At 42.9% G+C, this 16659-nt stretch overlaps 1 protein-coding gene across 1 annotated transcript in view; it reads left to right on the top strand.

Annotated features, from left to right (window-relative positions):
- Positions 1-16659, top strand: part of slc36a4 (solute carrier family 36 member 4) — a gene marked incomplete at its 3' end in the record, with an annotated part of 168469 nt that overhangs the window by 75189 nt on the left and 76621 nt on the right. Inside the window, exon 9 of the mRNA XM_080549041.1 lies at positions 10126-10295. Coding sequence (XP_080405167.1) covers positions 10126-10295 — 170 coding nt within the window. The remainder of the gene's footprint in view (positions 1-10125; positions 10296-16659) is intronic.

The following is a 16659-nucleotide window of genomic DNA, read 5'->3' as shown; positions in this document are numbered from 1 at the left end:
CACTGAGATGGGAAATGGCTGAAAGGCCTGCAATCATTTTTCCATAAAACGAAAGGAAGGGGGGTGGATTCAACAACACTGCTATTGCTCTCAGTTGTTGTAGTTTAGTTTAGTCTAGGTTTTGATCTCTGGCTTAAAAGCAAAAGTGTTTACCTGGTTGAACCCAGCCCTCCACACAGTATATACCACCTCTTATGGTCTTGATTATTGACATTCATTTCACAAATGTTTTTGTTTTTTTTCTGAGTGGGGCAGTCCCATTCATATTTTTCTTTTTATTGTGATAGAGAAAGTAGAGATATGACAGGAAGGATGGGTGAGAGAGAGAGAGAGGAGGGATGACCTGCAGGATATGTCCGCTACGCCACCTAAGCGCCCCTTCACAAATGTTTTTTATACATACCAAAGCAATTAACATCTTTTTGCATTTAATATAATTTGTTCAAGATTTAATTGAATATGCAATCCATCTGCTAGGGGCGCAATACTCCCTGTACCTCCCCGCCTTTCAAACTGCCAATGCTGACCTAAGTGAAGCTTATCAAAGCTTCTGTGATCTGTCTGGCGGATGTTTCCAGAGCCGCACTACCTCCGCTCGGTTGCTCTCTCTGACTCAATGAATTCCTCAGCTGAAATTCTTCTTTCTCATTAAATAGTGTGCTTGCTGCTACGCTTTCCTATGAATAACTGCTGGAGGAGTCTTCTTTTTCAATGAAACTTTCTGAGGTAAATCAATTAAAACTCTTGAATTTAGAAATGTGCAGAGGACTTAAATACTGCAATGAGGTCTTGAGTCAATGAGTCTTGCTTAAAACAAGGTTTTCATTGGGCTGGGGATTCCTTAATTAAAGGCTCTCTGGGGTAGAGAGGCTTCTGTTATTAAATTGCAAACAGATCGTACCAGCTTCTCTACCTAAGCTCTGCAGGGGCCAGAGGCTCGTTGCAGAGGCTGTACAAGACCAAAATGGTTCTCATGGGGCCTCAGGCCAAGTTTGAGAAGTGTTAAAACTCAGGCCCACACATAGATGCAGGGCCGGTCCTAGGCATTTAGGTGCCCGAGGCGAGAGTATGATTTGATGCCCCCCCTCCCCCAAAACTGTAGGGGCGCCACCACCACCACATTAAGCCACCTGTACTGCCTCATCACCACCCACACATTCAACAGTAAAAATATGGACAACAATGGTTTCAAGACAAAAATAGACAGTAGACTGAGACATATTTTCATAGAGACATGAAATTCATAGAGACAAAATTATTAACATATTTGGCATTTGGCGCCCTCCAGGCATTTGGCGCCCTCCAGGCATTTGGCGCCCTAGGCGACCGCCTAGTTCGCCTATGCCTAGGACCGGCCCTGCATAGATGTATGGATGCACAAGCACATTCTGTATGCATGCCTACACCTACACATGCATGTGTCTTTCCTTACACCTGCATAAGTAATTGGACAGTGAAGCATTTATCTTCCTTCGGCGACACACCAAAGGGTTTGGGTTTTTCAATCAAACAATTAATGTAGAGATTCTCAGCTTTTATTTGATTGTGTTTGTGTACATTGGTTTGACCATTCAGAAATGACAGTACTTTTTATAATAATTTTAATTTAATAATAATTTTGCCATTTAGCAGACGCTTTTAATCCAAAGCGACTTACAATTACGACTTACAGGGACATTCCCCCTGGAGTAACTGAGGGCTAAGTGCCTTACTCAAGGGCAGACTAGTAGTGGTGTGGTTTCAGGCGGGATTTGAACTCACAACCTTCCGATCACAAGTCCAACTCACTATCCACTAGACCACCACTAGCCCTTTTATGCATAGTCCCCCTATTTCATGGTACCCAAAAGTACACAAGGACAGATTTATCAAAATGTCCAAATAAGCACTCGTGTTTAGTATTTGGTCGACCGTAAATCCTTAAAAAACAAGAAGACAAGACAAGTTAACAAGTAGTTCTAGTTGCAGCTATACGATCCCGAACGTAACGCCCTCTGCACCAGATGAGGTGGTATGCTGTAAATCTGGGGCAGATCTTTTTTTCTCCAAACGTTCCTCTTGTAATTACTCTGGTCCATGATGATATTAATCGTATCTGTCCACGGTATCCTTTTCCAGACCTCTGCAGGTACTTTTTTTGCTGATTGTAACCTCACAACCTTTTTGAGGATAGATAGATAGTGGTTAGCACCTTGCAGTGAAGCTGCAAGACTGGTTGGGTCGCACACAATGCGCACATACAGCAATTAATCAAACTTTATTTATACAGCATGTGGATGTGGCGTACCTAATGCCTAGACCTTTAATGTGCACACGTGTTACGTGCTGCTTGCATACTTTTATTTAGCCTATATAGCACTCTATGCAATTCATGCATTGAATGTAACCCCAAGTGCTGAAAAGTTTATTATAGAGGGATTATGCATTATTATCCAACTGAAACTTGTTTTGTCCAACTTGTTTTATTACTGAAAACATAACGGTTGACTCTCACTGTCAAATGCAGAAACAACAACAGGCCATGGCAATAAATGTGCTTCACAATGTCGATCCATTCCTTCAGTGGTTCATAGTTGCAGCATGTTTATGCTTCATATAACCAAAAGAAAAGCAGAGAATTCGGATAATTCCAGTTTCACGTTTATTTGCGTGTTTCTATTCATGACGATCATTTCTGTGTTCATATTCATATTCTTATTAACATGCGCTTCAGTATTCACATCGTCTCTGTAAACATGCAAGATAAGTGCATACATATGAAATAACACATTTTACGTAAGTGCAACATTACATAATGTAGCGGCTTATCAGAATTGGCTTGCTGATCGCTGATGACATTGATACATTGATACCTCCCCTTGACCCAAGTATTTGCAAGTAAATAAAAATGTAACTTGAATTATCTGTCTCACTGTCTGTGTTCATTTGTTTGAAATATTTGAGAAGTAGTACAAATATCCATCTGCGTATATCTATGTACAACGTATAGTCTATTATTATCATTGCTGCTGCGAGGTTGACACAACAATTGTACTCATCATAACTGAAAGTGATAAATAATGGCGGCCAATACTAATGCCAACACACATGAATGAATGAATGAATGAATGAATGAATGAATGGTCTTTATTGTCATTGCTACAGTACAGGTACCAAACAACGAAATTTAGGAGGGGTGGCTCCCCTGGTGTTAGGAAAGAAAAAAAAAACACTTTTAAAAAAAACACAAGAAGGGAAGGAGCTGGTTTACATAAATAAAGGCTATGTACACTATCCACTATACTATACTGTACAGATAGACGACTAGGGTTGTCATATTGCACAATAGTGTTATTGCACATTTATTTAAAGTGTCGCAGTTTGCAGGCTTGAAATGTACATATTTGTGCCTCAGCACTACACCTGATTTTTTCAGTCCAGCAGCTGCCATCAATCCGTCCAGACTGTCCAGGGCCCAGAACCTAGGTCTTTGCTGTGTTCAGGGCCTGGATGGCCCTGTGGTAGAAGCTGTTCTTCAGTCTGTTTGTCCTTGCGGCCATGGTCCTGAACCGCCTTTTCGAGGGCAGCCGGGTAAAGTGTTCGTACCCAGGGTGGGTCGGGTCCCTGGAGATCTTGGAGGCCTTCCTGAGACATAGCTTTAACATACCTGCAACATAGCTTTAAACTAGCTTATCCTGGTATGGTTTTTAAAAAATGGAAGGATACTGGGTGGTAGAACGCACATATCTAGGACAAGTCATGAATGGAGGTTCCTGAAATTTGATAGAGGTATTGCAAAGGTATCATTTTCTTTTTACTCACTTACTTTACTCAAATGACGCCACCCATGGCTGTTCTAGTGTTAAGACAGGGTACAAGTGTGCCCAGGGAACAGGATCAGAAAGGCCCCGGGCTGCTTCTGGGAGGAGTGTGTGTGTGCTCTCTCCACACACCCTAAGCCAAACAGAGTGATGTATGAACAGATCTACCGCCTCATTCCTCACATACAGGAGGAGTACGAAGGCAGGCCAGGACAGGCCAGAGCTGGGTGCATAGAGTGCAAGTGGGTTCTTGAATGATGGCACCAATAACATTAGGTCTGCTTCCAGTCTAAACCAGGAGTCATGGCCTGCTTTGTGCTCACAAGACCTCTGGGTCTCTGTGGCACGAGAAAATAGTAGTCTCAGTCATTGAAACAGGTTATCGGGTACAAACCACTCCTCTTGCCACACAACACTGGACCTGAGCTGCCCCCTTCCCTGCCATCTTGCTCCATGTTATTGCTTCACTTGGTAACCTTTCCTAAATGAACCTTTCATTGAGTACAAATTAGTTTAATAGATCAATGGAAGAGAACTGCGGTAATGACTGCAGGCAGAGAGGCCGTGCTTTGGAGTTATTATGTGTTAGCGCTTAATCCGTCTGCCGTTAGTCGTTTGAGTGCAAATGGGGTGGCGAGCATGTCTTACTTTAGATTAGAATAGATGAGATACTATACAACGAAATGCATTTTAGCATTCAAACAAGTGCAAATTGATATGGCGAGATATATGGGCACAATATAAATAGAACAAGAATGGTAATGATAAGGTGACTATGCGATATACAGTATGTGCAGAGGTAGTATTGTAAAACATCAGTTTAGTTTAGAGGTATGTACAGTTACGAGCTATGAGTGATCACTTTAACCAGCGATGTGCAGCTAGCTATCAAAGTATTGTCATTGTCATCAGCCTGTTGGTACGGTTACCTGAGAATCCTGTACTTCCTGAGTCTCTTAGATGGTAGGGGGTCAAACAGTCGATGGTTGGGGTGCGAGGTGTCCTTGATGATGTTTGCCGCCCTCTGTCAACACACTGGGTTGCCTGGAGGGACTCGATGGAAGGGAGTTTGGTGCCAACGATGTGCTGGGCGGTTTTCACCACCCGTTGCAGGGCCTTCCAGTCGGACACATTGCAGTTGCCGTACCACACTGTGATGCAGTTGGTGAGGATGCTCTCAATGGTGCAGCGGTAGAAGTTGGTCAGGACCCTGGGAGACAGTTGGGCTTTCTTCAATCTCCTCAGGAAGTATAGGCGCTGCTGCGTCTTTTTGACAGAGAAAGAGGTGTTAAGGGTACAAGAGAGGTCCTCAGAGATGTGGACCCTCCAGAAACTTAAAGCTGGGAACATGCTCCACCTCCATCCCATTGATGTAGATGGGGGGAGTGTTCATAGCATCCAGTTTTCCTGAAGTCCACAATGATCTCCTTGGTCTTACTGGTGTTGAGGACCAGGTTGTTGTCAGCGCACCACGTCACCAGGTGTTGGACCTCCTTCCTGTAGGCTGACTCGTTGTTGTTACTTATCAGGCCTATCACCGCGGTTACGTCTGCCAACCTGATGATGGAGTTCGATCGGTGCATCGGTACGCGGTCGTGGGGGAAGAGGGATTAGAGGAGGGCGCTCAGCACGCAGCCTTGAGGCACACCGATGTTCAGGGTCAGGGTGGAGGAGGAGCTGTTGTCCAACTTGACGAGCTGGGGTCTGTTGGTTTAGGAAGTCTAGGATCCAGCTGCAGAGAGAGGTGCTGAAACCAACGTCTCTGAGTTTGGTGACCACCAGCTTGGAGGGGATGATGATGATGTTGGAAGCTGAGCTGAAATCAATAAATCAATGAACAGCATCCTAGCGTAGGTGTCGCTTGTGTCGAGTCAGGGTGGCGGGTCAGGGTCGAGTGAAGAGAGGGGCTTAGACAGTTAGGTGGAGTGGCCTGTATCAAAGTGGGTGTGGCCTGTTTCAAAGTGGGTGTGGCCTGTATCAAAGTGGGTGTGGCTTAGACAGTTAGTGGGAGTGGCTTGTATCAAAGTGAGAGTGGCTTAGACAGTTAAGGGGAGGGGCTTAGACAGTTAGGGGGAGTGGCCTGTATCAAAGTGGGTGTGGCTTAGACAGTAGACGTGTTCTTAGACGTACTGGGTGGTAGGCGTACTGCTGGGAGTCTCGTCCGGGGGAAAGTCTAGTCTGGGCGTTTACGTGGCCCAGCAGCACCTTCTCAAAAACCTTCAGTGTGGTGCCGGGCCTCATTGGTCCAGGTTTTTCTTTCTTTTTTTCGTCTCCTCTGGTGAAGCAGGAGACTTGCTGGTGGAATTCTGGTAGTACAGTCCTCAGATTAGAATGGTAAATGGTAAATGGACTGCACTTACTGTATATAGCGCCTTTTTGCTGCTCCAAAGCGGTCTCTCATTCACCCATTCATACACACATTCACACACCAATGGCGGTAAGCTGCCATGCAAGGCGCTGGCCTGCTCACTGGGAGCAATTTTGGGGTTCAGTGTCTTGCCCAAGGACACTTCGACATGTGGCCAGCCGGGGCTCGAACCGCCGATCTGCCAACCTTGTGATCATTAGGCAGCGACTCTACCTCCTGCGCCACAGCCGCCCCAGAATGGTTGAAATCCCCTGCAGAAATGAAAGCGTCCTCTGGGTGTGCAGTTTGTTGGTTGCTTATAGCAACATGCAGCTCTTTCATTGCCAGTTTAGCCGTGGCATCAGGGGGTATGTACTGTAGGTTGCGCTAATAATAACAGCAGAGAACTCTTTGAACCCAAGTCAGTCATGGTCAAGAAAATCACAATAAATGTAAACTCTTTTCTGTGTGTCTCTCTCCCTCCACCTCTTTTTCTCTTTAACACCATTTTCTTCTCAGCCATCCTCCTCTCTACCCCATGTCTGTCTTTTCTGCTCTCTCTATAGATAGATCTTATCTATCTATCTCTCACTCCCTCTTTGTCCATCTCTTTCTCTCCCCTCTGCTCCATCTCCCTCTCTCTCTGTATCCCTCTCCTCCATTTATCTCTTTCTCCCTTTCTCTCTCTCTGTATGCTCCTGTACCTCTCACAGTAGCTGGCTTTGCCCCAGGTCCGAGGTCAGTGTTAATTGGCTTGTTAACTGAGCCAACTATTGTGCTCAGGCTGAAATGTGGACCAGGCATCTTGTTTCTGAGCCTCCTGAAGGGGACCAAATAGGTTTGGTTGTGTGCCAGGGAGGCGGTGTTGGAGAGTAGTTCCACTACATGTCGTGACGTTAGAATTATAAGGTTCTATCTCAATCTTTGTCAAAATTGATTTTTTTTTTTACATAATCTGATCCATTAGGTGTTTATTAAAGCCTGTGTGGTGTTATTTTAAAAATGTTGACATTTTTGAGTTAGTAATTAATAAAATACAAAGGTTCCATCTCACAAAACATAATGGAATGTAAAAACTTTGACGCTCAATATCTCTGAACTGCCCTAAACGGAGATGGAACCTTATAATTCTAACGTCACGACATGTAGCTCAACTATTAGTTTAACTGCATTTACCTGTAGCTTGGTGGTATATGGTAACTATATTCAAATCTTAGTAGCGTTTTCAGTACCGGTAGTTAACTACTTTTTTTGCCAGTGTAGTGAGTCAGAGTTTAAAAGCTTGTGCGACAAGGTCACTGGCAGGAGACAGCTCAACTATTTGCCATGTTCTTTTTTTCAGAGAATCAGAATCAGAATACTTTTATTGCCATGACATGTAAACATGTTAGGAATTTGGTTTGGAACAATGGAGCACGGTTTACAACAGGACAAGACAGTGCAAACCAACATCAAAGTGCAAGAGTCATAATTAATATAAATATAAAGTGCAGAGATCAAGTGTTCAAGTGTTCATATCCAGACAGTCCAAAGCTCTCTGGGTGGGGGTGGTGGGAGGGTAGATAGATAGGGGTCAGGTCGGGGGGGGGGGGCAGCGGCATTTAGGAGCCGGATGGCTGTGGGGAAAAAGCTGTTTGTGTGTCGGGCCTTCACAATTTTTAGGGACCGCACCCTCCTGCCTGAGGGGAGCGGGGCGAATTTTTTGTAATTCACCTCAGCAAAACAATCATCATATACCATAAACCTTCATTTCAAACAAATCATGTCTTCATGGACACTTCATAAAATGATGTCAGACATGGAATATCCAGCTCTTGAACACATTAAGAGACCACTGTAAAATCATCAGTTTCACTGGTTTATGCTTGTTTGAAGTTTGCTACAGGAAAAGCCTGTAGATTACTGGGAGAATGGAGCTTGGTCAGACGAGACAAAAATCACACTTTTCGGCAACAATAAGACGCGCCATGTTTGGAGAAGAAATTACTCTGCATATGATCTTAAAAATACCATACCTACAGGGAAGTTTGGAGGCGGAAACATCATAGTATGGGGCTGTTTCTCTTCATATGGTACTGGTGGAATATAAATTATCGAAGGGAAGATAAAAAAACTAAAAAAAACTATCCACAGTAAAAAATAACATAAGCACAGGAAACTAATTACCGAATGGCAGATAACAGATCAGATATTACAGAAGGCTTCTGAAGTGCTTGAATGGAATACAATTATTCAACTTTAACAGGATCAGCATGTTATTCAATTTATATGGGGGCATAATATTCAAATGCAATTTTACCCACTTCTGTCCTAACAAACGGAATATTTAAAACCAAGGAGTCATGTGCACGAGTGCTGTAGGTACACAATTTGTAATTTAGAAAACTTGTTAGATAACCCAGGTAATTCATTAAGTAAAGCTTTATAAATAAACAGAATGCAGTGTTGCTGTCTTCTCAGTGCCAGAGAAGTCCAACCAACGTATTGATATGGGTGGCAGTGGTGAGTTCTGAATCCCCCGCCAGTTAAGTGCAGAGTGATGAACTGCATCAAGTGGCTTTAGCGTGGAGGGAGCGGCATGCATATCAATGACATCAACATAATCTAAAACAGATAAAAAAAACGTTTCTTTAGCTGTGTAGTTTTATTGAGTTAATACCAATGTCTGGTCTAAGTTTCATGTGAATAGCTGTAAGAGAGAGAGAGAGAGAGAGAGAGAGAGAGAGAGAGAGAGAGAGAGAGAGAGAGAGAGAGAGAGAGAGAGAGAGAGAGAGAGAGAGAGAGAGAGAGAGAGAGAGAGAGAGAGAGAGAGAGAGAGAGAGAGAGAGAGAGAGAGAGAGAGAGAGAGAGAGAGAGAGAGAGAGAGAGAGAGAGAGAGAGAGAGAGAGAATGAGAGGGAGAGATAAAAAGAGAGATGAGGGATTTTTGTGACCGACGAGACTACCTCTTCATGTGGAGGTTTGTTGATAAATGGTGGTCGTTAATGCCTTTGCCCAGATCGAGTGCTGTTCTCAGGCCCAAAGTGGCTCTCGAGTCTGTGTGCGGTACTTAGGAGTGATAATGTTCCCTGTCGTGGAATCCCCACAGGGCAGAACGACTGACTCCTTCCCAAATCCTGTATACTGTGACTTGAGAATGTAGAGCACAGTGTTTTCAGTTATACACAAGGAGACTAGCCTCAACAGCTCTGTAAGTGTTTTTAATTTATAATTTTTAATTTTGATTTGATTTTGCATCTTGATTTTTTTATGCATCATGACACTAAGTAATGTCCAGAGGATAGCACTTGAAAGCATTATTTAAAACACTTATTTCCAAAGTGGTCCTCGATGGAAACATAAAATGAAATAAAACAAAACAAAACATCACACAGCATAAGAACACAGCATTAAAAAAACAAACATTAAAACACACAACATGGAAAGTGAAAGTGAAAGTGAAAAAAAAACAAATTGGAATCACCCTCCCTTTCTTAAGGGTGAGCCATTAGTTCTCCATAAATATGACTTACAGCGACATAAAAACTTTAGCTTCTTTGCAATTTTAGATAAAACTGTAGCTGCAATTGCCTCCTCAGAGACAGATTGGTGGAGAAAGACCCCTAGGTATCTGACACTTGATTGGGATTCGATAATACTTCCTTCACACTGTACCTTGATTGTGTTAGCTTGTATTTAGTGAACCAAATAAAATGGACTCTGTTCTCTGATCTCTGTTCTGAGGAAGCCTGAAGCCTGATGTTTTGTGTATCCTTCCCCAGTATTGCTTAGTGAATTCCACCAGTCAGTTTTATGGTGCACTCTTTTTCAGACTTTCTAATCAAGATTGCTTTGTTTTTTTTTGACAACATTGATTTTGTTACATGGCTTTTTCTTGTTTGTGTTTGTGTGTTTGTGTGCGTGTGTGTGTGCGTGTGCGCGTGTGCGTGGGCGTGGGCGTGTGCGTGTGCGTGTGCGTGTGTGTGTGTGTGTGTCATAGGTTCTTCCTCTTGAGAACCAGATGAGGGATCCCAAGCGGTTCCCGTTGGCTCTTAATATCGGCATGGGCATCGTCACCGTCCTGTACGTTGCCCTGGCGACGCTGGGCTACCTCCATTTTGGTGATGACATCAAAGGAAGCATCACCCTTAACCTTCCTCACAACGCATGGTAAGGCCCTTCTAATGGAACAGTCCAAGACGATGTCAATGCTCTGTTCTGTGGTTTATGTATGGTTAGGAGTAGGGGGGTAACGGTTCACAAAAACGTTGGTTCGGTACGTACGGTACCTCGGTTTTTAAGTCACCGTTCAGTACGCTTTCGGTATACCAGGGTAAAACATTTTTTTGTTATATCTTTTTTTGTATTATTTAACAGTGGTTTGCTGAACAAACTGTGGGTCTTTCTTTTTTTAAATAAAATAAAGTCAGTCAATACGGCTGCAACCAGCTGCAATCTACTAATAAAAAAAAGTACAATTTACTGAAAAAGTTATTTAAAAAGTACTGTACTTGAACTGTACTGTAGGCCTACTTGTATGCACATAAGCAGCTTTCAACTTCACACAATATATATATTTATTTTTATTTTTATAAAGTGCTGGTATGATTTGCTGGCTGAAATGCGGACGAGAGGGAACTACGTAATTAGGCTCCATTACTTTCAACATGTGTCTAAATCCTGTGTTTTCGACAACGGAGTATGGGCCGCTGCTATAAAAACTCCTATGGCATTTATTTTTACTTTGACCTGGTCTGAATTGTTGGCGAGTGGTTGCTTAAATACCATGGGGAGCTGGTTTTGCAGTTCACTGTTTTTGGTTTCTCAGGTTTCTCAGGTTTATAACACAAGGTCTATAAACAACTCTGATAAGTGTTCCATATATTTGTCAGTATGTCATTCTCTACTCATCCAATCATGCGCTGAAATCTACAGCAGGCGCCTACTGTATGTTGCCACGCACCAAGTCTATTTGACCTGATTACACCACCCACAGCATGTTCACAAAGTGTTTAACACTAACACTAACATTAACATTTACTCACTCCCACTCTGCTCAAATACTTGGAGGAAGGGATGGACTGTAAGAAGTTGATTTTTGCAAGAAGCAATAATACAACAGGTGCATTCGAAAATGTGCTCTGAGAGCGCCTCACGTTACATGTATTACCGTAATTTCTTTTTAAACTATTCAAACTTAAAAGTGCACATTCAGGTCTATGGAAACAAAAATATGCAATTTTTGACACCTGTCAAGCTGTTCATATCAATCCAACTGTAAAGAGTGCCGAAAACTCCAAGGCTGTGTTGCACCAACGCGGTTTAACTTTTAAACTGGTTTAAATCAAGGCTTATCTACTAATCCTGTTGCCCCAAACTTTAAACCTAGCTTAAACGTAGTTTAAACCTAGTTTAATTTAATCCTGGTTCAAATCTAAGCCTCTGCTAATCTGATGTGGCTGCTGTGATGTGACGTGGCTTTGTTTGGCTAGTTAGCTAGTCACCTTGGTAACATTCGCATAGCGAATTACTCGTGAAATTAGCATGCTAGCAGCGGTTTTAATATAAAATGGCCATGCCAAGATAAAAGCTATAGCTGACTAGTGAGCACGCATATACCTTAATGCTATTTAAGTGCGAGATCTATAAATTATTTAGTGCCATATTTATATAGCCTACATCATTTTTTTATTTTTATTTCGTCTGAATCCAGGATGGCGGACACTGAAAATGAATGAATCCTACTTTAATCCTGGTTTAAACTAGGTTGAACTAATCCAGGATTAAAATGATGTGCAACGCGTCTCTGATTAAGTTTAAACTAGTTTAAACCAGCCTGGATTAAGCCTAAACCAGGATTAATTTAAACCATGTTGGTGCAACCCAGCCCAAATGATCAACCCTGATAACAGCATATCTGATACCTTATGTATTAAACATGTGTTACTCAAAAAGCTCTCAACCAGTTAACATGGTGGAATGTTGATGGCCAACATTCTGTGATCTCCCTTATTCGGTTGTTAAGTCGTGGCGTGTTTCCGGGTCCAAAGTTGGCTGAGGCGCTCTCTTCGAAATGCCTCAGTAATAATAATAATTCATTATATTTATATAGCGCTTTTCCGAGGCTCAAAGACGCTGACAAATATGGGAAAAACGGGAAAGTGCTGTGACCCTTGTTGTATGAATAGATCCGAGTCTAAAAAACTATTGAACTGTCATTCTACCGCTGTAGTACACTGGTACTCTGGTGCAGGGAATTTCTGGTTTGGACCCGGACATTGCTAAACGTCAAGTTTGACGTCAGACTTAACAACCGAATTACTGCAACTGCCATGGGACTGAGAATGATAGAATGATTACACAACAATGCACTCGCTTGGCAACCAGTTCTACCCCAATAAAACCACCATGCACTCTCTCTTTTTTATCTATTTTACCTTACAATCCTCTAACCTTCTCTCATCTTTCTGGCTATTCTACTGTCTCACACTTTATTTCACTACCCAGCCATAATCCTTTATTCCATCTGTCTTATCTGCCTGCCTGTCGGTCTATCTGTCTATCATCCAACATTGTCTTATCTCCAGTATATGCTACCCACTGACCATATTTTATCCATCGGTCCATCCTGCTATCTCACTCTCTTTCAACTACTGAGGTTAATCTATCCATCTATCATTCACAGTTAAACAGCTTTAAATCTTTCCCGCTACCAAAATAAAACTGTAAGCCCACAAAGGTTTCTTCTCGAACTTATTATTCCAATTCTTCCGAATGTTTTGATCGCTACTCCTCCTAGAACTTGTGATCTATTCACACCAATCCGACTTGTACACGTGCAGAGAGGCCTACATTTAGTTGCTTACATTCATATATTTTTCAGACTCATTCCTTTTAAATTATTCGTTTTTTTGTAACTCAAAAACCATCATTTAACTTGGTGGAATGTTGATTTAGGCCAACATTCTGAGATCCCCATTGTTACTGCAACTGCTATGGAATTTTCAGAACTCCAAAAAACCAACAACAGGAGACCTACAGAACACATTATTAGAACGATTACACAACAATGCACTGGCTACCAACTCTACCCCACTGAAACCACTCTCCACTACTAAACCAACCAACTCTACCACTCTACCACTAACCAATCTACTCTCCAACTACTCCACTGAACAACCTAGGCAATCTATCCCATTGGGAAATGTAATGTAAATGTCATGTAATGTAATCTATCTAACTATCTTTCTTCTATCAATTCATCCAGCCAACCCAACCAACCAACCAAACTACTTTGACTTTAACTTAATCTGCTACCATAATGAGACCATCTCACTTTCTTTCAACTACCCAGCAAATCTATCTATATGTAGTCCAAACCAACTTTAAACTTTTTTTTTACTAGCAAAAGCAGACGTTGCAAGCCCACAAAGTTCCAAACACACACACACACACACACACACACGCACACACACACACACACACACACACACACACACACACACACACACACACACACACACACACACACACACACACGCACACGGCATCTCCCTCCTTGGAGTCCGTTTTAGACAGCTTTGGGAAACACATATTTGCGAAATTCTGTTGCCCCCCCCCAAGGTGCCTGCATACATAAAAAATATGAATATGCTTTTCTCCAAAATGTTCTCTGCCAAGACATACATGCATGTCCATTGAGAGAGGGAGATATGAAAGGAGACTAACACAAAGAGCCTTGTAATCCCATTACTTTTGACAGGGGGGGTTGGTGGCGAGGTGCACGGCTCATAGGAGGTCAGGAGAATGTTGTGCCCCTGTGTTCTGTTGGTGCCCCTGTAGACACAACCCCCAACCTTTCCCCTGCTCTCGTTTTTTTTTACACAGAGGATGCAATCAATCAACACCCCACCACAGCCCGGGGATGGGAGCATTTGTTTTTTGCCTGGTAGAGTAGGGAAGTGGAAATGTAGTGCATGGATCATATCTGCGGCCCTGGATAACTAGCTGCCAACTGCTGGGGCGTTCAGCCAATGCTGAATGGAAGCTAATGGAGAGCCTTTCATTGGTTGGCCACAGGAGACACACAGGGACAATTGCACTTGGGGTTGAGGGGCTCTGCTGCTCCTATTCCTCAAGCAGAAATGATGAGCTGCTGGCCTGTCTGTCTCCATCACTTCACGATAGCGACACGGTTCTGGCGGATTGGGCCGCAGCTGTGCGTGTGTTCTCTTTTCTTTTCAATTCTTTCTCCCAGCGTAGCAGATTTAGTGCTGTATATATCATGTATGTATCTGGCTCAAATCATGGCTTTCCATTTACTGTATGAAGAATGCTCAGTGGATCTATTCCTCAGTCTGTGTGGAGAAGCAAAGGGTCTGCTGCGTTTTTCATGTGTGTGTGTGTGTGTGTGTGTGTGTGTGTGTGTGTGTGTGTGTGCGTGCATGTGTGTGTTTGCTGAGCATTTGAGAAAGATAATTCTCTCATGCATGTGATTGAATGGGGAAAACAACACTTTGTCATTCTAGTCCAGGCAGAATGATCTTTTTTGAGAAGATCAGAGTTCTGATGAGGCACGAAACATCACATGCACCTCCACCAAAGTCCCACTAGTTGCATTATGGACTATAATAATACATGCATACACACAGACACAACATGATTATTTCTCTGGGGGAGAGAAGAGACTTTCTCTATTGTTCCCACCCATTACCTTCCCATCACCTTCCCATTACCTGCCTGTGAAAAGTGTGAAAACTTTGAAAGGCATTTTCTCCGTTAGTTTATTTGAGGTTCACCAACACCGACAAATATGCATATCTTCTTCAACTCCGATTTCAATGTATGACACATCATTGGAAATCTTACAATCTGCCCTTTCATAATCTGTCAATAACTGAAAAATGACCTCCCCCTACTTGCGGCCTTTTACCACCAGACCCTGTCACATTTACCAGTGGTCTTGTTAACACCTCGTCCCCTCCCCCTTTCACTGTTAACTGGCCGGTTAGCGAAGAAATCTATGAACATGGGATGACGATTTCCATTGACCGATCAACGGTGTGCAGCGTCACACGTCACACGCAGCCTGGCAAAAAAAGTACCTTTCCGCAACTTTCGCTACCCCTCCCGAACGGGAACTAAAAAATGGCACGGGTACTGTGGCCTGGTCTGGCTCGGTTGCCAGTGGAGTACAGGGCGACCCGGGTCGGCCCTGTAGTGGAAAAGCGCCATTAGTTACCATTCTCCACCTCTCCTCATCACCTCCTTTCCCTCCTCTTCTGTTAGGGCTCTTGTGTGTCATGAGAACCCATATAGAACATTATTACAGTTGACAAACACCCCCCCGTATTAAGTGTCCTCTGAGGTCTCCCATTGTGTTTTTCTTCATGGCAAATGGCTCTATTGCGTCTTTTCTTTTGCTTAATAGACCTATTCTCACGGCCACTCTAGAGGCTGCCAGTCTCGGCCCCTGTTGCAGAATGGCTTTACCCTGCTGTGCTGCAGGTCATTATGGTGTGATAACCTCAATTAATCATCAGCAATACGGTCCCGTATACTCCGGGGCTGGCAAAGTGCTAATCCTTACCGCCCGCCCGCCGTCACCACACAACACTGCTAAAGAGAGCCCTGCTAAAGAGAGCCTTGCTAAAGAGAGCCCTGCTAAAGAGAGCCCTGCTAAAGAGAGCCCTGTTGGGACACAGCTTAGAATTCGAAGGTTCTATCTCCGTCTAGGGTAGTTCAGAGATATTGAGCGTCAAAGTTTTTACATCCCATTATGTTTTGTGAGATGGAACCTTTGTATTTTTATTAATTACTAGCTAAACAAATGTCAACATTTTAAAAAGAACACCACACAGGCATTAATAAACACCTAATGGATCAGATTATGTAAAAAACATTTTTTTTTTATAACAAAAATGGAGATAGAACCGTATAATTCTAACGTCACGAGCTGGGGAAACCAAGCCTGTTAAAAACATGGAACTGCATGTTTAGCACATCACAACATACTGATAGAACACATAACTACACATAACCAGATGATCACGCAGTCCTTGCTTTTGAACACGTCCTAAAACGTACGTTTGTTTACAAGCCATGTGTCACTTAACCAGTAGCCTGAGGCAGACGAGACAGTGAATCCAATTCGCTAATTATTATTCTGAAGTTTTTAGTGATCCTAAAACTCTTGTTTGTTATATCGAGTGGGCTTTTCAACACTTAACTTTCGTTATATATATATTAAAAAAAACGGAAAACACATAACAAAAAAGTTTTTTGCTAATTGGTCACATTTTATATAAGTGGTGCAAGCACTACCACTTGACCACACTCAGGCACATCATTTTGTTATGGTTTAATTTTTGTTATGGTTTAAACCTCCACTGGCTCCCGGTCAAATACAGGATCCAATTCAGAATTCTACTCACCTACTCACCACTTACAAAGCCATCAACAATCTGGCCCCCTCCTACCTTGCCGACCTCGTCCTCCTCCACACCCCCTCCACAAACCTCCCTCAAGACCACCA

This window comes from Nansenia antarctica (genome assembly GCF_963989245.1).
Source record: "Nansenia antarctica genome assembly, chromosome: 19".
In the NCBI taxonomy this organism is placed as follows: domain Eukaryota; kingdom Metazoa; phylum Chordata; class Actinopteri; order Argentiniformes; family Microstomatidae; genus Nansenia; species Nansenia antarctica.
This window is presented reverse-complemented; position numbering and strand designations above follow the sequence as displayed.